Source organism: Misgurnus anguillicaudatus, chromosome 8 (assembly GCF_027580225.2).
Source record: "Misgurnus anguillicaudatus chromosome 8, ASM2758022v2, whole genome shotgun sequence".
NCBI lineage: Eukaryota > Metazoa > Chordata > Actinopteri > Cypriniformes > Cobitidae > Misgurnus > Misgurnus anguillicaudatus.
Genome location: NC_073344.2, coordinates 44,852,428 through 44,877,013, shown reverse-complemented (window position 1 = coordinate 44,877,013; position 24,586 = coordinate 44,852,428). Strand labels below are relative to the sequence as shown.

At 37.9% G+C, this 24,586-nt stretch overlaps 1 protein-coding gene across 1 annotated transcript; it reads right to left on the bottom strand.

The window, feature by feature from the left end:
- Window positions 1-11,290: 11,290 nt before the first annotated feature.
- On the bottom strand, window positions 11,291-16,558 carry LOC141365933 (uncharacterized). Its single transcript, XM_073870946.1, has 2 exons — window positions 14,677-16,558; window positions 11,291-14,565 (listed from the first exon to the last, which is right to left on the bottom strand). Exons 1-2 carry the CDS (start codon window positions 15,971-15,973, stop codon window positions 11,441-11,443), a joined length of 4,422 nt encoding a protein of 1,473 aa, XP_073727047.1. The 5' UTR covers window positions 15,974-16,558; the 3' UTR covers window positions 11,291-11,440.
- Between the last annotated feature and the right edge of the window lie 8,028 nt (window positions 16,559-24,586).

The window sequence follows — 24,586 nt, the reverse complement described above, 5'->3', positions numbered from 1 at the left end:
TCCCGGACGGAGAGCCTCCTGAGATTTTTGGTCAGAGACCTTCAAGAGTATGTCCTGGATCAGAGACTCTCTAAAGTGTTCCATGTCAGAGCAGTGGGATGTGTCCGAAGTCCACGAGTTCCAGGTCATGCTTCATATTCGAGTCCAACTGTTTGTGGGAACCGTCAGTTCCCTTCTTGTCTTGGGACTCCGTTGCAAGCTATGTCTAGTTCCCTGACTTTTTGGACTTTCCCTGTTGCTTTTAATTTTGTTCATGTATGTGACTTTTTTATTGTGTTTCCTGGGGAACGCCAGGAGGCGTTCATTAAGAGGGGGGTAATGTCACGATCCTGGCAGCTTTCATGTATTTTTGTGTCTTGTTTATTGTGACAGGATCGTGGCATTGCTACCTGTGTTATGATGTCTTGTGGGAGATCTAGATTGACCTCAGTTGTGTGTGCCATGTGTTTCCCAGTTTTGAGTGTGGCCCTGTCCCCTTGTTATCTAATTAATGAGTCATTATTAGTTACTCCTCTTACCTGTTTACCTTGATTAGTTTCCCTATTTAATCTCCTAGTGTTTTCAGTCTTGTGCTCGTTCATTGTCTTCAGTGTCTTCAGTACTTTGGTTATGTTTGTCATGTTAGGTTTTGTCATGTTTGCTCCCTCGAGGGCTTTCTGTTATTTATTAAAACTCATTTTTGTTAAAGAGCTGCCTGCGTTTGGGTTCTGTCTTTGAAAATCCTGACACTTTCAAGTTTGACACAATACAACTGTCCACAATTCTCTATTTGCCCATGGTGCGCAAAATAATTTTTGTTTTCTTTACAGAGAGATTTAATCTATCATCAAACCCGTTGTGCAGAAGGATGCTGAACTGCCCTGATTCAAAAAGGCATAGGTCTCCACTATCCTTTGCCAACTCTTTGATTGATCTTTTACAAGCTTAAAATCTTGTTTGCCAGCCCTAATAAGACCACTGGTTTGCACTGCAACCAGAGAATTCCCCACTGCACTGTGTTGTCTGTGTTGTTCCTATCCTTTTCTGGAATTTAATCTTGTCACTTTGGGCTTTATTCTGAAGCAGAGTACAAAACTCCAGGATGTGTTAACCTTTACAGTACAAATAAGTCCTTTCAGGTAAATGTGCATATTTCTCCGACAACGAGTTTCCTGGATGTTACATGACACTGTTCACCATTTATCCCTCAGCTTGTAGGGTAATCTTTTATTCACAGTAATCATAATGGCAGGTTTATTCAATTCACACAGACTATGAACCTTATCCATGGCATTGCAACATCCATGCAAGAACAAACTGTATGCATGTAAAGCTTTTATATGTTCTGGCTTAATCACTGGACATGAAGAGACCTTATCCAAATAAGCAGATATGCTCGTTTCCAAAGTGTTCATGCAGTAAAGTCTTTGGCCTTGCATAGCCTCAAGCATCAGTTAAATGTTGACAGCTCCAAACAAGCTTTTGTGCTTGCTCCCTGGTGTAGTGTTCCAGAAAATGCAGGCTATCTTCAGCATTATCACTCTTTACCTCAAATACTTGTTCAAAAGGCCGCATGAAAGCATGATACTGTAAAGCGTCACTATAAAATATTTGGATATTTCTTTTAGGAAGCGATAAAATATATTGTTGTTTTACCAACATGGATGTTATCTCATTTTTTTTCATTATAGACAACATATGGTTTTGGTCACTCAAAATGTTTGTGGGAAATGATGCACGGACATCTCCAGGATGAGATACTGGAGGCGTTGTTGTTGTATGTGTGCTCTGTCTCATAAGCTGTGAGGGCCTCTGTTGAGATGAATAATATTGTCTTCCCTCTTGTGTCTTGGGTTTTCCAACGTTAAATCATCCCTTCCAAGTTGTGAAACAAAAGTCTCTACATCAATGTTAAGAGCTATAACCTTTCCTCCCCTTTTCTCAAAATATGAGTCCATGGCATTAGATCGATGAGAAACAGCACTCCGCACACCAGATGGAGATATCCTTAAAACCTTAACTTTAGTCACTGATGCAGCTATAGTGGCTTTAAGCTGAAGTTGTTCATTCTGTTGTCTTAGTTTCTGTTCCTGCACCTCAAGAGAATGTTTTTCTTTCAGCAAACTTTGACGGGCAAGCAGAGCAGCCTTTCAGCCTCTGCTGTTAGACATGCACATGAAGTAGTAGAAACATTTGATTTTGAACCTTGTTTTGTACTGCTTAGGTTTGATATATTGTCACATGGCAGTATGTCATCATGCTGAGAAGATGAATGGAGTCTTGGTTTTGCATGTTAATGAATGTGAATCACAATTTCGTCCCCTGCCAAAAGTTCCTGATGATGGCACTCAATGTTATGAGTTAATTCTAAATGAGGCCTGTTAATTTCTGAAATTGATACTTTGGCATCCTTAATAAAGCTATTTCTGTATTCAGGGATGCTTGTAAACTTGGGATGCTCCGATTGATCGGCGCCGATCGGTATTGGCCGATAATGGCATTAAATGACTCGATCTGTGCTCGCTGAATCTGCCGATCATATAAACCGATCTTTCTGTTTACTTCTGTCATCAAAAGGATCCTGAATGCGGCTGCAATTAAAGACATTTTTATGTAGCGCGAGCATGTTTACAACCTGTTGCTCATGTGCAGCGTGCAGATTTGTATGTCTCTCTTTGCCTTTACAGAGATATGCGTATTTTCTATGAGGACGTGCTCCGGTAAACAGCGCGAGGCGTCTTCACATCCACATCAAACAGCGTATACAACACATATCTATCACGGACAATTGCATCCTCATGCCAAACGTTTCTTATTTGCATGCGTCTTAAAGTTTCGAGCGTTTAAACTTTTATTTTCCTCACAGCTGCTCTTGTCTGCGTTCAGCCTCCGCCCACACACACAGCAGCCTGTCATCAGTGCACGTGAACAGAGCAATCTCTCTCTCACGTCTTAAAGCTGCAGTAACCTAATTCATCTCTCAATAAAATCACTCTCTGCTCTTGACTAAAGAATTTTTATACTTCATACGAATGCGTGTATATTTAATTCATACAGTTAATTCTGTGAAGTGTTTTATTTTCAGTACTTTTAGGGGCCAGTCACACCAAAAGCGCTTTAAACGCTTGCAAACGCAAGGCGCGACGCACTGCCTTTTTAAAAAAAGAGCAGTGAGACTCGGCTTTTCATATTGCTAAGCAACCACCGAGTCAGCTGTCTTGTCAATCAAATATTGAAGCATGAGCGCTTTTTTGCTGTTAACTGTCATATTAGCAGAAACTTTAAAAAGAGGGCGCTTGCTCTGACCTTGTTTGAGGGTGAGAGGTGCACAAACACACAGGAGAGAGTGAGCGAGTGGAGTCCGGTTCTTCAAAGCAACTGTAAACTTCCCTCACCACAACGTAAGGCCCGCCTCTCCCCTGACTCGATTGGACAATGGAAGACGCGAATGACGTCATGCGCTTCTCCGCTCTGACGGCGCATTCACACGGGGCGTCAGCGTTAACGCTTCCTATTCACTTTTAATGGGTGACGTCATGCGTTGCCGATCTGAATTGTGGATCCGTGGGTGCCGCGTCAGTGCCGTTGCTCGCAGCAGAAGTTGAACATTTCTCAACTTTTCAAGCGGCAACGCGTGCGTCAGCCAATCAGATCGCCTTATGCAAATTACCTAGACAGAGCCAGCCAATTACGTTTATGGAAGAACGTAGCATGTGTAGCGGCCACTGTGATTGGCTGTGGGCCACGCTTCAGACAAGCCTTCCGTTAAGCGTTGACGCTTACGCCCCGTGTGAATGCGCCGTGAGCGCTCCTTCAAAAACGCGTGCGCGGGAGGCGGCAAAAAACCGCAAGGCGCTCGGCGCGCATAAACATCGCGCAAACGCGCCCTGCCCATAGAATATCATTCAAAAAAGGCGCCTGCAACTGCCATAAACGCTTTTGGTGTGACTGCAGCCTTAGGAGACATACGCCTTTTTAAAGCCATATTAAATTTCTCTTTGCAGAATAAATATTTGTTGTGCTTATTTATTTGAGTCTCTATTAAAACAATAATATATCTAATTACTGCAAGTAATATAACGAAGGCAACATTCGTGGTATTATTTTATTTAGAAAGATTGTAAGAGTTACAGTCATCAAAGAGCTTGCATATCAGCTTTTAAAAAATCAGTATCGGAATCCGTATCGGCCGATCACGAAGATTACAAATCGGTGATCGGTATTGGCTGAAAAAATTCTGATCGGAGCATCCCTATTGTAAAACATGCATTTTGTCTTTCTTGTTCATCAGGAGGGATTAAAGGCATCAAAGATTGGTGTAATGTAGTGGCATTTTCAGACAATTGTAGCACAACATCAAACTGTGCTCTAAATTCTGAAACATTTTGATAATCTCTCATGGGGTTTTTGAGTGACAGTATCTGACTCTTTAAGTTGCTTCCTTTCTTTTTACATTGGTTTTGAATTGACTCAATGCTGTTTGCCAGAGCCTTTTCAGTCAAAGTAATTTTTCTTTTCTCATAGACCATTCTCATCCAGATGTGTCTGATGATTCCATTTCTCATTGAGTAATTATGGCCATCAATGCATGTGGTTTATTCTTTAAGTTTATCGTAAAGTTTTTGTTAACAAAATGTGGGCGACAATCTGAAATCCTAAAATTTGTCAGCTGAGACGCTGAGCAGGGGAAACTAATTGCTAGAAGCGCTTTCTCAATCATAATGAATCTAAAGAGTTTGTTTTATACATTTATTTGTGTAAGAAATAAACATATTTATGTATCTAATACATTCCATAATTATTTCACTTGCATATGGAATTGTGTATGAACAGCATAAGTTTTGCGTTCTACAGCGGTCAACAAAAATAAAACTTCCACAGTCTCCCCCTCTCTCCCATCGTGAACCACACAAGTGAACAGATGATATGCTTTTATATTAGGTATTTAGAGTTGATGAAGGCTTCTGTCTCAACATAATAAATAACAATAAGGAAAATGCTATCAGTAAAATTAGAAAAATAAAATATGACATGTTAATGAATATAACACCATGTCAGTTTTTAATAAATATTTCAGTTATTTATTTAGAGTGAATGGCAGGGGTGCAAACTTGTCACCTTTCGGCGAAATTCGCCGTTTTTTGATACAAAATAGGTAATTCTTGTGATTCGTCTAGATCCGATTTGTTTTTGAAAATGAGGGGTGAGGGGGGTCTGCGACATGGTAGCAGTAAATGAAATTATGAAAATCATGTCCAGCTATTGTGGTAACGATGTCAAATTACTAGCCAGTTTGGCGGGTTATGTTTTACAATTATAGCCACCTCATTTGCTGCCGAAGTTTAAGCAGTCTGCAGATTGAGTGCACATACTTAACTCGTAGTATTTTCTCATTTGAGGTTACGCGCCCACGTCACGTTGCTGTGCGCGTGGTCATAAAGCTTAACATTTGTTCACGCACCGCAGTTTTAAGTAAGTGATTTTAAGCCGTTGACAACAGTGCTATATGCGCTATATACCTGTTTCTGTTTAAGAGGAGCGTGCAAGCCGCGTATCCGCTTATATAAGAGCGCTTGTGTCTTGTCACCTTTTTCACCCCTGATGAGTTTGCACCCCTGGAATGGGATCAGAGTGGTAAGAGCTGAAATAAATGACCTGATGGACTGTTACTTGTTTTAAGTGACTATAGTATCTGTTCTATTTTTTTTTTAGTATCTGTTCTAATAATAGCTGCTGTTTATGTTTTTATTGATTATATGTAAAGTGTGAATATTAGCATATGTTGGTTTGATATGAAATGGTTGCCATGATGTTTAAATTGATGGTGTGATTGCAGAATCCACGGAATAAACCTGTTTACGATATAGTGTAGAATTTTACAGAATTGGAAATAGTTTCCTTAAATTGTTTTCTGAACCCATTATTTAAAACACGATAAAAAAGAAGAGGGTTTGGAAATACTGAATGACATGGTAATTAAAAAAATGTATGTATTAATTGTGTTTTTAAAAATGAATTCAATACATCAACAATGTGGGAGACAAATTAATTGTAATTTAATACAATTTAACATGTAATAAGTTGTGTTTGTGTGTTTGTTTCTCATGTTAATCAAGAACTTTGTTGTTTGTTTTAGGTTGATGCTGTTAGAGTTAAGGTACTTCATGTTAATTCTTCGACTTCAACTGTTGAGATCCGAGGAGTGCCTGTTGAAACACAAATCTGCTATATAGCAGATCACACAGATTTTGTGAAGATTCACTTATGGGATGCACATTTGGGAATGTTGGTGAATGGTCACTCATACGACATCAGGAATGTGGCAACCAGAGATTTTGATGGATTGTACGTGACGACAACTCAAGGTTCACAGATTAGAATGCTGAAAGGTCTATCTGGTGAGATTGTAAAGCTTCCATTTACATTGGAAGAAACTAATATCACAACACTGACCGGTCAAGTATCTGCAGCTCAGGTGAATGTATGCCGACGATGTGTGAAATGTAATGCTTGGCAGGCTGGGTTTGATGGAAAACGCACATTTCATCGTTGTGAGAAGTGTGGCCTCCTGCAGAAGAGTGAAAGTTTTCAGCCAAATGTAACAGCCAAAGTCTCGGTGTCAGGCGACTTTGGTGAAGAAGACTTGAAGTTGTCCAATTCAGTTTTGAAGCATTATTTGGAGGCACAGGGACTTCTCAAGTTGCTATCTGATAGACAGAGTGTTGAAGAGCATTTCTTTGAAATTGGGCTGTGCACTTTCAAGGTGCAGGAAAACACTGTTATTTCACTGAGCAAGTCGGAGGATAACAGAGAGCATGTGAGTGGGACTGACAGTTCCCTTGGAGAGGTTGAAGCAGGAGACATGGAGCGTTTGTTTAATGACTCTTAAGAAACTGGACATGGTGATTTCTTGGATTTGTATGTGTCAAAAGAATTTCTGTAGCTGTTCATGAAAAGCGCATAATTAAAAGTGATAAGTAGTAAAAATTTATAATAATAGTGGCAAACTCAAAAATGGAAAAATTATGTTAATTTAGTGCCAGCCTTAGTATTGTTTATTTTAAATTATAATTATTTTACTGTCATTTTAACATGTGTATCATGTACATTTTCATTTATAAAAAGAAGTTTTAGTTTTGATGGGAAACGCACATTTTATTGTTGTGAGAATTGTGGCCTCCTGCAAAAGAGTGAAAGTTTTCAGCCAAATATAACAGCCAAAGTCTCGGTGTCAGGCGACTTTGGTGAAGAAGACTTAAAGTTGTCCAATTCAGTTTTGAAGCATTATTTGGAGGCACAGGAACTTCTTGAGTTGCTTTCTAATAGACAGAGTGTTGAAGAGCATTTATTTGAAATTGGACTGTGCACTTTTAAGGTGCAGGAAAACACTGTTATTTCACTGAGAAAGTCGGAGGATAACAGAGAGGATGTGAGTGGGACTGACAGTTCCCTTGGAGAGGTTGAAGCAGCAGACATGGAGCGTTTGTTTAATGACTCTTAAGAAACTGGACATGGTGATTTCTTGTATTTGTATGTGTCAGAAGAATTTTAATAGCTGTTCATTAAAAGTGCATAATTCAAAGTGATTAGCACTAAAAGTTCATGATAATACTGGCAAATTATTAAGGGAAAAATTATGTTAATTTAGTGCCACCCTTAGCATTGTTTTTGTTTATTTTAAATTATAATTATTTTACTGTAATTTTAACATGTGTATCATGTACATTTTCATTTATAAAAAGAACTTTGAGTTTTTAAGACAAGTATTTTGGAAAAAAATGTGAATAAATATATACATTTTTTGCAAATGTATGAGATATTTTGTGTTATTTGTGCATTGCAGATATTACAGTAAATATACTGTTTATATTTCTGTTAAAAATCTGGAGTAAAATGGTGTGTTACTGTGCTGTAATAATGAAGCCCGCTGGTTGGACTTGAAAGTAATTTTAAGATTAGTAATCGCTATTCCTTTATTGAGTGTTTTCGACTTTATGCTGCACAGGTGGAGAACGAGTTAGATAGACTGAAGAGGTCAGAAACAGGTAAGAGATGATAAATAAAGTGATGTTATCAGTGTCATAGTCATGATAAATATTATTAGTCCCTAAAGTAAACATCATTTCATTATTTACTAACCTGTATGTTATTATAAAACATAACAGCTTTTAATTATCTGATCAGGAACTAAAGGGTCATGTATGATTTATTATTACAGTCATATTTAGAATCAGCGCAGGTTGTTGTTGGTAAGTTCATGAATTATGTTATGTATGCTACAAGCAGAGATGATACGATTGTAAAGTAAAAGTGATTTATAATGTATAACGAAAAGTACACTATAATGAGTAAATTGACTATATATATATATATATATATATATATATATATATATATATATATATATAAGTATACATAAATTTTAATTCAACATAAACATTAATAAATAATAGTAATTAATACGTGTTATACCTTTATAGTTGTTAAAGAGTTTTTTTTTTTTGTTAAATCAAAAATCATCAGGGCTTGGAACTATGTAAGAGTAATTTATATAGCGTACATAAATTTATTAATGATAATACTGGTTCCAACTTGTAAAAAGGCATCACAATGCTCTTTTCACATCATATTTGAGGGCTAAGCCTTCCTAAAAATGAAATCCTAAAACCATCCCTATATACAACAGAAAGATTTAAATTATTTTAATCATTAAGATAAATGAAATGTAAATTTTCTTTTCAATGATTATTAGGTAATTAGCTATTTAAAATATGGTTCCAACGTGTAAAAAGGCATCACAATGCTCTTTTCACATGCTAAGCCTTCCTAAAAATGAAATCCTAAAACCATCCCTATATAAAACAGAAAGATTTAAATTATTTTAATCATTAAGATAAATGAAATGTAAATTTTTATTGTAATTTTTATACCAATGATTATTAGGTAGTAATTTAAAATATAGTAGTATTTCATTTCTTATAAGATGCTCAATTAATTAACAAAATGTATGTAACTACTACCATTATAACGTTATCCACAGTCCAATCCAGTAGGTGGCGGGAATGCAATATTTAAGTTTTTAGGGGGTTTTAGTTTTTAAGGTTTGTTAACCGACATTAAAATGTACACTGTAAAAAATTACTCTGGAGGGTGTTAAATTTAACCCATGAAAATTAGTTATAATTTAATTAAGTATATAAGGTAGCAAGTAAAATAAAAAATAATGGGTATATTCTACCTTCACTATCCAATTTTTAACAATAATAACTGCAATATTAAAAAAATAAGTAACATATACCCCAAAATATTGGCCTTAGCACCGCAAAGTGCGCATGAATCAACATCCAGGCAGGACTCGAGTCACCATTTTTCATATCATATCGGCGGGAGAATTGCGGTTTGTTGACAGGTAAGTTTTTATTTAACTTGTTGATATCATTCATGAATGGAAATGTTAAGTTGGTTAACTGTAAAATCTACCAGCAGTTTAGTCATTTGCGTGCTTCTTTGTCTCTGTTGTTGACAGGCGTTAACTCTTAAAATCAGCGGTCGTTTCTCGGAAAACAAAACCACAACATTGTCCTTACAAAAAAGTATCCTTATTCTGTGGTACTACTTTCGTACAACAACAAAGTACCACACAACAAATGAGTGGAGCTACATATTACAGGATTACCATTGCACGTTTAATAAATCCACAGAACCTCTTTTGCACTAATTTCTTGCATTTTTCTTACATTTATTCACAAACAGGGTAAAAGATGAAATATAAAAGTAATACCACAAGAATATTACAGGAATACTGCAAGCATATTACATAACAGAATCCTGTGGTAATTACCGAAGAAATATGAAATGAATTCCACACAATCCAACAATAATATTGCAGGAATATTTCATACTTTACGACAAAATCCTGTGGTAAATACTACAGAAATAAGTCTATGAAAACAATATTTGTATGGTACCTGTGATGTTTTATCATATCAAATACCACAAGATTATGACCAGCACATTTTTGTTCGCGGTTTACTTGCAAAACTACATTTAAAAAACGTGTTCATACTTCAAGCTGCAGTTTTCAGAAAAACATTATGAACATAACCACAGATTAGGTCGTTCCTCCACTCCATGTTACTTTATATCCGGACAAGAAATTTCACACGCTTTCTATTGCTGCTTCTTTTACACTGTAAAAAACAACCTATAGAATTTACTCAAAAAAATTGTTGTAACAATTTGCACTCACTTTGTTTGAGTAAATTATATCCTATATATTTAATTAAAGAGTACCTAAATTTAATTACTATGATAAAGTAAAAAAAATTAGGTAAGGTCTACCTATTTTTTTCATAACTAATTACTTATAAAAAAAAGAATAACATTAACCCTATTGGTATTAAGGCACAGGGCCCGGTTCCCCGATAACGTTCACTTTTAGCGCGCTAAGAAGACTCAAAAAGATATATCTTACCAAAGTTGTTTGTGTTTCTAAGTGTGTTCCCCAAAGTGTCTCTTAGGAAGCTTCTTAACACGCGGCCTCTAAGTACGACGTTACAATGTCGCTGTCCCAAGTGAAGGTGCTGAATTATTTGCGATCGATCTCTCAGGGATCGATTTTTCACTTCACGCGAAAGTGCATTACGGCGTTAAGAAAGACAACACGCTCTATACAGATGGAACATTACTCAAATTATTCCAGTAACATTTATTTTAACATAGTTTAAGTTATCCGTAAAATATACACTATTAATTAAATTATCAAATTGTCAGTAATACGGGTAGATGAACCTCGCTATTTATCCACCGTCCTTATCCCGTTGTGCCACTTGTGCCGCTTCTTGACATGGGTTTTGACTTTAAAAAAATATGTAACACACTTTTATACGAATGTTAAGGTACTTAACAATCAGAATTGATTGGCAAGCAGCTGCAGTATTTCTGTTTAATGCGGTATTGCTTACCATTAATGTTTTCAATAAAAAGCAACCTATCTACAATAAACAGAGAGAGTTAGATAGAGAATATGGTATGAAAAGATCTAGCAGCTCCATAATGAGTTGTTTTGGAAGGCGATTTTTTTTTTTAGCAACGTCAGGCAAAATGTCAAAATGTTTAAGGGTTGACGAATAAAAAAATTGGCATGGACTAAACAGTTACGCGGCCGGTGTTGTGTAGAAGTCTGTTCCCCATGTTTCCCTTTAGTGTAGTGTTTTTATAGCATTTTTATCACATTATACGTTTATTCTTTATATACATTGAAAGTTTAAATGGGTACTGTAAACTTCTTTTACCAAATTGGTCAGTTTAGTTCAAGATGTGAAACAGATAACACCAGGCAGACGGTTAGTGCAGCAAAACGTAAATTTTCTTTATTCTTCAAAAATGTATGGGAAAGGGGAATATGGAAAAACTGCAACTCAGGTATCTCTTCTCTTTAGTTCCTTTTCTTGGCCTCGAATCACATCTGGAGGGAAGGCAAAAGAGATGTATAATTAGTCCAAGTGTTCAGACTACTCACGTCCTTTACTGGGTCTTTGTTCTTCAGTGCTGGGTTTGGTGAGCACTGCTTCAATGCTGGGCTGCACAACATGCCACATCCAACACACTCTCTCCCCTTTTCACCTTTCCTGTGTTCTCTCTTATGTGCCTGTTGATTGAGGCTAACTGCCTGCAGCTGACGCTCTCTGTCAGAGGGGAAACTGAGCACACCTGTGTTAGGGGAGCTATCCCTGGTCCTGATCCTCTCTGGGTGCCACTGATGGTGCTCTCCATGGTGCTGAAGGTGACAGGCTTCCTCGTGGCCCCCACATACCCCCTTTTCCAGCTCCAAGCTCCTGTTTGGAGCGCCGGCTCTGAGGCAATCATCCCTCCTGGACATGGCATCAGCATTTGCATGAGAATTCCCCGCCCGGTGTTCCACTGCAAAATTGAAGTCCTGTAACTGAAGAAACCAGCGAGTGATTCGTGCATTATTCCCTTTATTTTGTGACATCCATTTTAGTGGGGCGTGATCAGTTACTAAGACAAATTTTCGACCTAGCAGGTAATATCTCAGTTTTTCAACAGCCCATTTAACAGCGAGACACTCTTTTTCAATTGTGGCATAATTCATCTCATGAGGCAGTAGCTTACGGCTAATAAACATAACTGGGTGCTCCATACCTTCCTGCACTTGGGACAGCACAGCTCCTATCCCTACTTCTGAAGCATCGGTTTGCAGAACAAATGTTGTGTTGAAGTTTGGAGCTTGTAGGATAGGTTCATAACAGAGGGCTTGCTTTAGCTCAACAAAAGCCTGTTCTGCTTCATAGGTCCACTTTACCTGGTTTGGTAGGTATTTGCGGGTTAACTCGGTTAAGGGGGCTGCTTTCGTGGCAAAGCCAGGGATGAATGTTCGATAATATCCCACTAATCCGAGGAAGGTCCTTACCTGTTTCTTGGTCTGAGGTCGGGGCCAGGTGAGTATGGAACTGATCTTCCTAGATTGGGGTTTCACATTCCCTCTGCCAACAGTGTACCCTAGGTAGTTGGCCTCTTCTTGGGCCAGTGAACACTTACTCGGATTAGCTGTGAGAGCTGCTGAGCGTAGTTCTTGTAATACTGCCTCTAGATGGTGTAGGTGTTCTTCCCAACTCTTGCTGTGGACAACAATGTCATCTAGGTATGCGGCAGCATACTTTTGGTGGGGACGGAGGACTCTATCCATGAGTCTTTGAAATGTGGCCGGTGCCCCATGGACCCCAAAAGGAAGAACCCGGTACTGGAAGGTCCCTTCAGGAGTGGAGAAAGCGGTTTTTGGTTTGGCTTGGGGGGTTAGCGGTACTTGCCAGTATCCCTTGGTTAGGTCAAGTGTTGAAATGAATCGAGCAGGGCCCAATTGCTCGATCAGTTCATCTATCCTTGGCATAGGGTATGTGTCAAATTGAGAGATCTCGTTTAACTTTCTGTAGTCGTTGCAGAACCTTGTACTTCCATCGGGTTTTGGAACTAGGACGATGGGACTTGACCATGCACTTTGTGATTCCTCAATAACTCCTAGCTCCAGCATTTTCTTTACTTCACTGCAGATGGCTTCTCTTTTAGCTTCTGGAATTCTGTATGGCCGAAGTCTAACAATCTTCCCAGGGTCTGTAACTATATCATGGGCTATAAGTGAGGTCCGTCCAGGGAGATCTGAGAAGACATCACGGTTTCGCCATAAAAGCTCTCTTAACTCCTGCTTCTGTCTGGGGGAGAGTTGGTTCCCCATTCGTACTTCAGGAGTTATAGGGGAAATGATGCTGGCGGTGAGGACATCATTTGGAGGGGCGATAGGTTCATGCCAAGGTTTCAAAAGGTTTACATGGTAGATTTGTTGGCCCTTCCTTCGGCCGATCTGTCGTACCCTGTAGTTGACTGGGCCCATCCGCTCCACAATTTCATAGGGTCCCAGCCACCTGGCCAGGAATTTGCATTCATTAGATGGGATTAAAACTAATACCTTCTCTCCGGGGTGAAATTCTCGAACCTGTGCCCCCCTATTGTATAACTTGGCCTGCTGTTCTTGGGCCTGTTGCATGTGGTCTCTTACGATTGGCCAGATCTTCCCCATTCTGTCGTGCATTTGTTCGACATGTTCAATGATGGTGCGATGTGGTGAAGGCTGCTGTTCCCAACTCTCCTTGGCTAGATCCAACATTCCTCTTGGTCGCCGGCCATAAAGGAGTTCAAAGGGTGAAAACCCGGTGGAACTTTGTGGGACTTCACGAATAGAAAACAAGACATATGGCATTAGCTGATCCCAATTTTTCCCATCAACATCAATTACCTTTTTTAACATTTGTTTAAGAGTTTTGTTAAACCTCTCTACAAGCCCATCAGTCTGCGGGTGGTATATGGAGGTTTTAAGTTGTTTTACCTTCAGTTGTCGGCAGGTCTCTTTCATCACGGTAGACATGAAGCATGAACCTTGGTCAGTAAGGATCTCGTCTGCTATTCCCACCCAGCTAAAGAGTTGGACCAGTTCTCGGGCTACGGCCTTTGAGGTGGCTGACCGAAGAGGCACTGCTTCAGGGAATCGGGTGGCGTAGTCAAGGATGACCAGAATGTACCTGTGTCCCCGGTTGGACTTGGGCAGGGGTCCCACAATGTCCAGTGCAATCCTGCTAAAAGGTGTCTCAATGATTGGCAGGGGAATAAGGGGATTGCGGTATGTTACCTTGGGACTGTGAAGCTGACATTCAGCACAGTGACGACAATAATCTTCGACTGCCTTCTTTACCCCGGGCCAGTAGAATCGGGTGAGGACCCTCTCATAGGTCTTTTCTGCCCCCAAGTGGCCTCCCAACAGATGAGTGTGCGCTAAATATAACACCTTAGAGACATATGGCCTGGGTACTAACAACTGTTCCACAATTTCCTCCCTTCGTTGTTCTACTCTATATAACAGTTTATTCTTTATCATAAAATGTGGATAAGTGAGCCCACTCACCCCATCTTGTAGTCGACCATCAATGACTTGTACATTCCCCCAGGCTTGGCTCAGTGATGGGTCCTGCAATTGAGCGGATCCGAATCGACCCAGTTTTCCTTGCTGTAGGATCTCTGCTGGGGGAAATTCAGAAAATACCTCATGGGATTCTATATCATCAATTAGTTGTACACCTTCGGGATCTTCTGAGGCAGTAGCAGTGGAGTCAGAACGGGTTTTCTCACCTTCATCTTTATTGAGGGGTTCCTCAGGGCTGGTTGCTTCTGCATCTGTTATCTCTTCGGTGGTTAGAGGACACCGGTGGGTGGACAGACGATCTCTTCGTCTACGTCGGGTTGGTCTCTTCCTCTCTGCATCTTGGCCTGTCCAGTAGGCAGAGAAGGCTTGACAGTCTCGGCCGACCAGAACAGGGACTGGTAGGTGATCCACAACACCTGCTTGTAGTTGAAACTGCCCACGGGGTGTGACCATGCTTACTTCTGCGGTTTGGTAGTTCCTGGAGTCTCCATGAATGCAGGAGACAGTGATTTCTCGTCCCCTGGTAGGGCCTGCATACTCTGGTCGGATCAGTGTTACCATACTCCCAGAGTCTATAAGGGCTTCTGTGTCGTGGCCCCCAATCTTGACAGGGATCTTAGGGGCAGCCGCCCCCTCATGGGCCCAACAGGTGGTAAGAAAATGGCATGGAAGTCTTGATGACTCTGAGGCACTGGCTGTGGGCATGAGTTCCTCTCGGCCTGGGCATTCCCGTGCAAGGTGTCCCTCCCTCCCACATGTGAAGCATCGGAAGGGAACCGGATTTCGCAGAGGTTTCTCATCTTTCCAATTTCCTTGAGCCCTTAAGGGTTTTGCTTGGGTGACTTCAGGGTACTTTTTAGGTGGTTCTCGCTCCTGCCTCGATTTCCACATGGGGGTTTTGTTTCCTTCAGGCTTTAACAAGCTCACTGTCACCTGGTGGTTTTCTATGAGTGCAATTAAGGTATCAACATTTTGTGGTCCTTGCTGAGCCACATACTTTTTGGCATCTGCGGGGAGGCCCCGTATACATCGATCAATCACTACTCTTTCTACAGCAGGCGGTCCATCCCCTTCCTCTAGCCAGCTTTTCACCATGCGGGTTAACGAGGTTACTTGGGCCCGTGCTGGAAGTGTTGCATGGTATTCCCAGCTATGGATGCGCTGGGCCTTGGCAGGCAGGCTGAGCCCATACTGGGCCAGGATTGCTCTCTTGACGACATCATAATTAGTTGCTTCATGAATGGTAAGGTCTCGGCAAGCCTTCTGAGCTTCACCGGTTAGCAGAGGAAGTATCAAGTTTGCCCAGTCTGCCCTTGGCCATCTCTCCCTTTGGGCTGTCTTTTCAAAGATATCCAGGTAGGTTTCAACATCATCTTCTCTAGTCATTTTAGTCAGATAATCCTGGGGTTTCCTACCCTGTGTCTCCGTCCTGCGGCATAGCTCGGTGACTGCTGCATTCAGAGTGGTTTGAGCCTGCAAAATGGCTGTCAGAGCCTCCTCCATTTTTCTTTGCACTGTCTGATCTGTTTGCGAGGTTCAAGTCATGCCCACATTCTCCACCATATGTAAACTTCTTTTACCAAATTGGTCAGTTTAGTTCAAGATGTGAAACAGATAACACCAGGCAGACGGTTAGTGCAGCAAAACGTAAATTTTCTTTATTCTTCAAAAATGTATGGGAAAGGGGAATATGGAAAAACTGCAACTCAGGTATCTCTTCTCTTTAGTTCCTTTTCTTGGCCTCGAATCACATCTGGAGGGAAGGCAAAAGAGATGTATAATTAGTCCAAGTGTTCAGACTACTCACGTCCTTTACTGGGTCTTTGTTCTTCAGTGCTGGGTTTGGTGAGCACTGCTTCAATGCTGGGCTGCACAACATGCCACATCCAACACACTCTCTCCCCTTTTCACCTTTCCTGTGTTCTCTCTTATGTGCCTGTTGATTGAGGCTAACTGCCTGCAGCTGACGCTCTCTGTCAGAGGGGAAACTGAGCACACCTGTGTTAGGGGAGCTATCCCTGGTCCTGATCCTCTCTGGGTGCCACTGATGGTGCTCTCCATGGTGCTGAAGGTGACAGGCTTCCTCGTGGCCCCCACAGTACTAAAATGTATATGTGTCCATTTATGTAATGTATCTTGACTGTTCTTGATTGTAAGTCAATTATCTTTACAGTATGAAGTATATTATATGTATAATATATATTTATTATGTTTGGAAACATAACAGTTTTAAAACAAACAGTAGAGAAAAAGAAAAGAAAAAGACAGGCTATGTTAAAAGACATACAACTGTCAAATATGAAATATTTAATAAATTGTATAATAGAATACATTGCTTTTTAGTACAACCAATTGAAATATTTAATCTTTCTAAATAAATTATAAATGTAACGTGATGAAAACGCTATAAAAATAGAGGGAACAGACTTCAATGAAGAACAAACACCGGCACCGTCTTTGATGCATTAGTTCTCATACCAAATAAAGTCAACTGCATAAATAGTCCTGTATCCATTGCAGACATATTTTATTATAAGTCTTAAAAATGTCCATAACATAAAATCATTGTCAGCATACCATAGTTTGACTTGTACTGCGGTGCGCTGATTTCTAAAGACTGCGGCAATAGCGTTTTGCGCTCAAACAACGCTAGGAGAGAGCTTACGAATGGTCCAGACCAACCTTACGAAAGTGTGACTTACAGAAGATATACTTAGCATACGAACGTTTTGGGAATCGTGCCATAGAGTTAAGAGAGATTAAGGAATAGGATAAGAACTACTTAGCGATAAGAACGTTTTGGGGAACCGGGCCCAGTTTGTTTTATATCATAAGGGATTCAGCTATTAAAAAAATATGAATATAGTGTCTAATATGTTATTTAAAGTTTAATAATAAGATTTGTTTTAAGAAATTGGTGGCATGAATAAATTATTTTTGTCAAATGTAAGATAACTTTTGTATTGTTTGTGCATTACAGATATCACAGGTTCTTCTGTTTATATGTTGGTAAAAATCTGGATTTATAAATGAAGAGTTTGGTTCCAAAACGCAATAAACGCCATTTTTGAAAAAAATGAGTTACTGCCAAAATCAGTATTATATCAGGTCAGTAGTTAAAAGTAAATTCTTAATTTTACGCAAAATCCAATATCCGCCGTGTTATTCTGTCATCTTTTCTCCCTTTTTTCCCAAAATGCGACAAACGCCACTCCCACTTTTTTACAGAACGCAATAACTCCATTTCTGATATTACAGCCCACCGTTCACGCAATGTAAACAAACAATGGCGGACGCGCGTAGTCCACGGAGTCCTGGTTTTCCTCATCTACTTTGTACTACGTGATCAACAAACAAAACAAAATAATACTTTAATTGCATCGCTAAACCTGTGATGGTTTTCTGTGATGGGAAAGAAACGTAAGCCATCAGCATCTAACAATTTCCCTGAGAGGCACTCGGGAGACGGGTGCTTGTTCTCCCGACAGCATCAAGCTTCTCATGCTAACACATTGACCCCAGAAGATCTTATGAAAAACTTTCCATAATTTTACTCAAAGTCAACGAAAATCGAGCAGGACCAAAAACATTTTACAGTCGATCGCTGTGAAAGACGTTAAGCGAAGACGTCAAGTAACCGCAATGACAGTGATCTTAATATGACAAAGTAAGTGTTTTGATTAATGACATTAATGTTTATATTTTTAATTAGTGTGTACAACTGTTCAACTAAATGAATATAACATGGCAAAGATGAATGCACATTTATATAGGCTATTGATTCAATAGATTTATAGCATTTTGAATAAAAACTTGTCATGGATTTATTGCATTTTGTGGAAAAAATAATCCGTTTTTATAATAAATCTTTGAAAATCAACTTATGGATTTGAATTTTTTATGTTTTTATAACCTAAAGATGCTGTGTGAAAGTTTGTAACAGAAAATAGTTGTTTTCATCTTGTCACTTTCTTGGTATAGAAAACACGTTTTTACCAAAATTTGTCAAAATGGATTTATTGCGTTTTGGAACCAAACTCTTCAAATAATATAATCTAAGAAATTTCTTACACAATATGTTTGTCATTTAGCGTGTATGTGAAAGTACTCTGAAATGTTTCCTGTAAGATGTCAAAGACGTATTAAAGATTAACAGATATTTGAAAATGTATATTTAGTCGTTGTAAATGCAGATATTAAATAGACATCTCAGAGATGTGTGTATGTGCTATCCGGGATTATTGTTAAAATGTAATAATAATAATAATAATAATGTAACATTAGAGTTAGTGTTGTTGTTTCTACGTATGACATTTGTAGCGAATGTTAGGTTTGTTAAAGCTTGTTTGATGTTCTTCATGGTTCACTTTTAAGTGCGGGTTATAGTTAAAAAACATGAAATCCATTTTTTATTTTTATGTAACATTCAGGATACGTTTAAATGTTGTTTAAATGTAGTGAACAAAAATGTTTAAATTCATTTAAATGATCTTAAGTATGTTGTAAAAACCTAGCAATTGGTTCGTCCAGTACTAAAGAGCAGTCTGCCTCCATCTGAAACAATTGTCTTTGCATAGTAACGGAAGACCCAACGGCACCAGAACTCTCGGAAGGCTTTGGTAAATGGAAATGGTTTGTCCAATGGACGGCTGCATCGTCTGGAGGTCGCATATGGAGGCTGCATACGTTAACTCATGTTTATTTCAGTTAACTGAACATTGCATTCCCAAATCATAAGTATATTTTAATAATTTACGATTATCTAAGAATAATACTGAAGTTTTTAATTGTTAATATTCTAAAAATAAACGTCTTTATGATGTACAACTTACATTTACGACCTCCAAATGATGGACCTCCAAAAGGAACATTCCGTTTGAGAAACGGCCATCTGTTTTATTTATATATTGATATGGGAAGCATTTAATTAAATTCAGTTTGAGACGTATCAGTTTTAGAATAATTTTTATTATGACAATAATAATATAATTTTGATTTTTTAGTAAACTTTCAAAGTGTCTGTTTTAAAGCTAGAAAGCATGGGTGATGCAACACGTTAATGAATAGCATTTAAATATGGGGGTTTCTAATGCTTCCCAACCATTTCCAGTAGGTGGCGTTATATGCATCTTGATTTACTAAATGGGTAAGAATCTCCATTTTTGACTTGAGGAGAAACAAGGTAGGTCGTGTTTTTTTTGCTACCTTCATGTAAACTTAATCTTCTGTACATTAATGTTAATTATTTGCAATGTTTCATTGCAGTGTAGTTTTTTATATGTTTTGTGCTTAGATATCGAAAATAAGTGTGTAAAGGTGTAGTTTTTGTTGAAGTAGGCCTCGTCAAAAAACTGCAGCATTTTGAGTACAACGTACAAAAGTATGTGAGGTGTTTTTGAGTTATGTTGTAATAATGGCATCACACGTTTGTACATAAATATATTTTCCAAGGTCTGCACAATTAAGTTAATCGTTTTTAAACTGAAATTGCGTTTTAAAGGCGTAACATTTTCAAATAGCAACACCTGCGGTTTCATTAAACACTATAAAATATAGAAATAGCAGTTCAACTATAGGCTTAGCTTAGCTCTAGTTTGGCTTCTTGCGGCGCTGCGCAGAGCGATCGGTATGAGATGTCTTACCATCGTGAAACCAATGTAAATGACTCAGTTTCCTTTAAACCGATCTCGTGGTAGTGTGATGTTATAGGCCAACGGGTCTGCGCTTGCACTACGGTTTGGATCACATTACGATTTTTTAAGGCACAAATTGGATCATTTTTTGGATCAGCAAAAAGGGGTGGGAAAAATTTAATAAGAAGGAATAAAGAAATTACAAACATTTCTAAAAAGAAAAAGATTTGCACATTTAGTAAGGTCTAAAATTTGTATTAAGGTACAGAAATCGAATCAAATAAATAATAACACTGTCTTCATTATATAATTTTAATAAAATAATTCTTTCAACTATAAAAAATAACTATTTTATGTTCACTTGCTGTTTGAAACTGTGTATGCTCTTTAGTCACACTCTTATCTATAACACAATGTTTATGTAAAAGCATAATTACTTTATATGGTAATGTTATTATGTGTTATGAAAGTGTATATTTAGGTTATTTCTATTTGCATATTATAATAAGTTTATGTATCTGCTATGATATATTTATAAGAATGTATGTTTGCTATGATATATTTATAAGAAACATTTTACATTAAAATAAAGTTGATGCTTGTATTTATATAATTGTAACAGAGAGAACATGGAATCTGTAAACAGCCAAATGAAAGACAATGACATACAATTTCATAATAAATAGAAACTTTATAATGCAAACTAGTAGTAACACTAGTAACAGTGTTTTTAATTTTTTATTGTGTTTATGTATTAGGATGCAGTAATGTAGTTTAATTTCTCTTTCTGTTTTTGTGTTTGTAGATGCCGTGTACAAAGCACTCCCGTCGGTCCCAGGCTGCCAAGAAGAGGATTGCAGACCGGATGGCTGCTGATCCTGAAGAGGTTTTGCCACCTCTTAAAACATTGGCAAAACCTGAAAATCCTAAAAACCCTGAAAATCCTAAAAACCCTGAAAATCCTAAAAAAACTAAAAAACCTGAAAATCCTAAAAAACTTAAGCATGATCCTAAGATTGAACTTAATACTGAACTGAACCATGACTCTAAGATTGAACTTAATACTGAACTGAACCATGACTCTAAGATTGAACTTAACACTGAATCTAAGTCTGATCCTAAGATTGTTTGTAATCATGATCCTAGGCACATTCCTAGGCATGATCCTAATTCTAAGTCTGATCCTAAGATTGATTGTAATCATGATCCTAGGCACGTTCCTAGCCATGATCCTAATTCTAAGTCTGTCTCTAACTCTGATCCTAAGTTTGATTGTAATCATGATCGTGAGTATTATTCTAAGCATGACCAACACACATCTTGCATCACAGGGTCTTTCCATCAAGGACATTTTCGTTTTGGAATAAATAAGTTTAAGCAATGTGGGGCAAACAGTTTAATTGCTGTTATGATGTGTAAATTAAAAAATGTGTTGCAGTGGACCACAAGTGACCTGGATGCTGTTCTGGTAAATGGAGACAAGTTGTACAGTGCCATGAGAGATGCTGGGAAAATCAACGATCCTGTTCGAGGCTTCATACGTGTTCATGAGCTGCCTGATATGCACACACTGAACAATTATGATTTTTCAATAAACTATGGTGAATCATATACTGGACTGTTTGGTGTAAATGAATATGATAAAGAGCTGAAAGGGTTTGCTATGCCATTTCATGAAGCAGTAAATCTAGCATTCCAGAGTTTTGATGCATGTTTGGTAACTATTGGTATAAACACATGTGCAGCTGTCAGAGAAGGCTCCTGGTATGCTGTAATTGATCCACATTCACGATCCAGTGATGGAACATGTGCAGAAGGGGGTAAAAGTATAATGATGTTGCATCCTAACATGGAGTCCCTGTTCATTCATTTCAGAAAACTTGGTGTGTCATTGAATGCAAATTTTCATGATTTTGAGGTAACAGGGGTAAAAGCAATTATGATTCATGCGAACAGGCTACATAATCTGGTGTCATGTCCAAAAATGCAGAAATCTGTTGCAATAGAGAAGGCGAGTAAAGGTCTGAAATCACAAATGGAAATTGATGTTGAAAGTAGTGTGCCTTTCACAGATGTCATATGTACAGATAAAATATCTGTAAATGAAACGAATGCTCAAAAGAAACCTGAAATAACTTCTATATGCTCAACAAATGAATATTGAATTGATGTCAGAAACTGAGAGTATTACTTTTCAGTTTAACCCATTAACAGTACAGCAACAAAAAAATCTGTGTTCAAAACTAAATATTGTTAACATTGCAAGAGAACAGAATAATGTAATTAATGCTGTTACAATGTCTGAGCCTTGCGAAATCAAAAGTATTCTTGCTGACGGTAATTGTCTCTTTAGAGCTGTAACTTACGCTGTTAGTGGAAGTGAAAAAGAACACAGAAAACTAAGACGAGCTGTTGTTACACACATACTGCACAATGAGGAAAAATACACACAGTATCTCAGACAAGGTTACAGTTCTGTATCGGAGTATATTGTCACATCAAGAATGAAATACCTTGGCGTTTGGGCTACAGAACTTGAGATTCAAGCCACTTCAGATTTAATTGGTGTAGACATTTTTACATATAGTGAAAGTAAATGGCTTAAATATTCATGTTCATCTGTAGTAAGTAATAGGCAAAGCTGTGAAAACAGAGGAATTTACCTGATACATGTAAATAGCTGTCATTATGAAGTTGTTCAGTGTGTAAAAAGTAAAGATGGTTCTTGTTCTTTGTGTTGTAAAGAATCAAATGGAGGTTCACTTCCTAATGTATCTTTAAATACACTCTCAGATCCATGTAAGCTTAATAGACAGAAACGTAAGTACAACAACAATGATGACTTAAAAGATGAGAAAAAAAGAAAGAGAACAAAAGATACAATGATAATGAAATATACAGAATGTCAAAAATAAAACTCGGTACTGATAAGTACAAACAAAATGAACAATATAAAGAAAAAGTCAAGAATTATAGTATAGAGAAGTACAAATCAGATGTTTTGCATTGTAATAGTGTAAAGGCATATAGCATCCACAAGTACAATACAGATGCGGAACACAGAGAGTCTGTAAACAGGTATAACATTGGAAAATATATAAACAATGATGCATATAGAGAGTCTCTGAAGGCTTACAGTGCAAAAAAATACAGTGAAGATGAAGCACATAGAGAAAGTCTCAAATCATTTAGTGTAAATAAGTACAGGGAAGATGAAGCACACAGAGAGAGGGTCAAATCATTGAGTGTAAAAAAGTACAAGGAAGATGAAGCACACAGAAACATGGTCATAGATTACAATATACAGAAATATAAAAATGATAATAGTTTTGCCAGTAGTATAAAAATGAGAAATGTTGAAACACGATGTGTGGCACACATGAAAAGAAAGGAGATAGACTGTGTGATTGAACAATTTAAAGAAAAAATATCTATTGGTCCTGAATATGTTTGTTCAGTATGCCATCGCTGCTGTTTTAAAATGCAGGTGAAATCTTGCAAAATACATACATACTTTCAAAAATCTGTCAATGTTGGCAATATTGCAGAAAAATGTATAACATTTAATTATCTTCATGAATGTGTTAGCAACTGTAATGAACACTGCATATATAGAAACAGTCCAGCTGAATCTTTGTGGATTTGTTATACGTGTCATCGAAAAATATGTGAAGGTAAAATGCCTGCAGAAAGTGTAGTAAATAATCTTGCTCTGGATCCCATTCCTAATGAATTGAGTTGTTTAAACTCTCTTGAACAACATCTAATATCAAAGAATATTCCATTTATGAAACTTGTGGCTTTACCTCGTGGGGGCCAAAATTCGGTTCATGGTCCGATTACTTGTGTTCCATCTAATGTTACAGATGTTGTGAATGTTTTACCAAGATCAGAAAATGATGATTTGATGATACGAGTGAAGCTTAAGAGGAAATTAACCTACAAAGGGCACTATGAATATCAATTTGTACATACTGATAAGATAAAAACAGCACTAACATATTTAAAAGAAAATAACAAATGGTATACAGATGTAGAGTTTAACGATAGTTGGATTAATCCTCTCAGTAAAACAGTACAAGAGATCAATAATAAAAGTAATAAAAATGAACTTGATTTAGACATGTGTCAAGATATATGTGTTGATAATAAGTGTTGGAGCCATTCCTCTTTTCTTCCCATTTCTATTTTCATTGCATGTTTTGATTAAAAGGATTTATTTAATATTTTGAATATAATTAAATCTGTGTTTGATTATTATTATTTGTGTGTTATTTGGGATTGTACAAGGACTAATTTTGAATGTTTTGAATTTGACACTTTTATTATCTCATTACTATTATGTATTTAGATAGGGCAGGTAAGGAACGGGGAGGAGTTCAGTAAGGGGAAGCGGATACAATTTTCTGACCGTGTTTCCCGGCAGGGAAGTGGCTGTATGTATTCTTTTTTTTTGTTTGTTTTCTGTTCAAATAAAGGATTA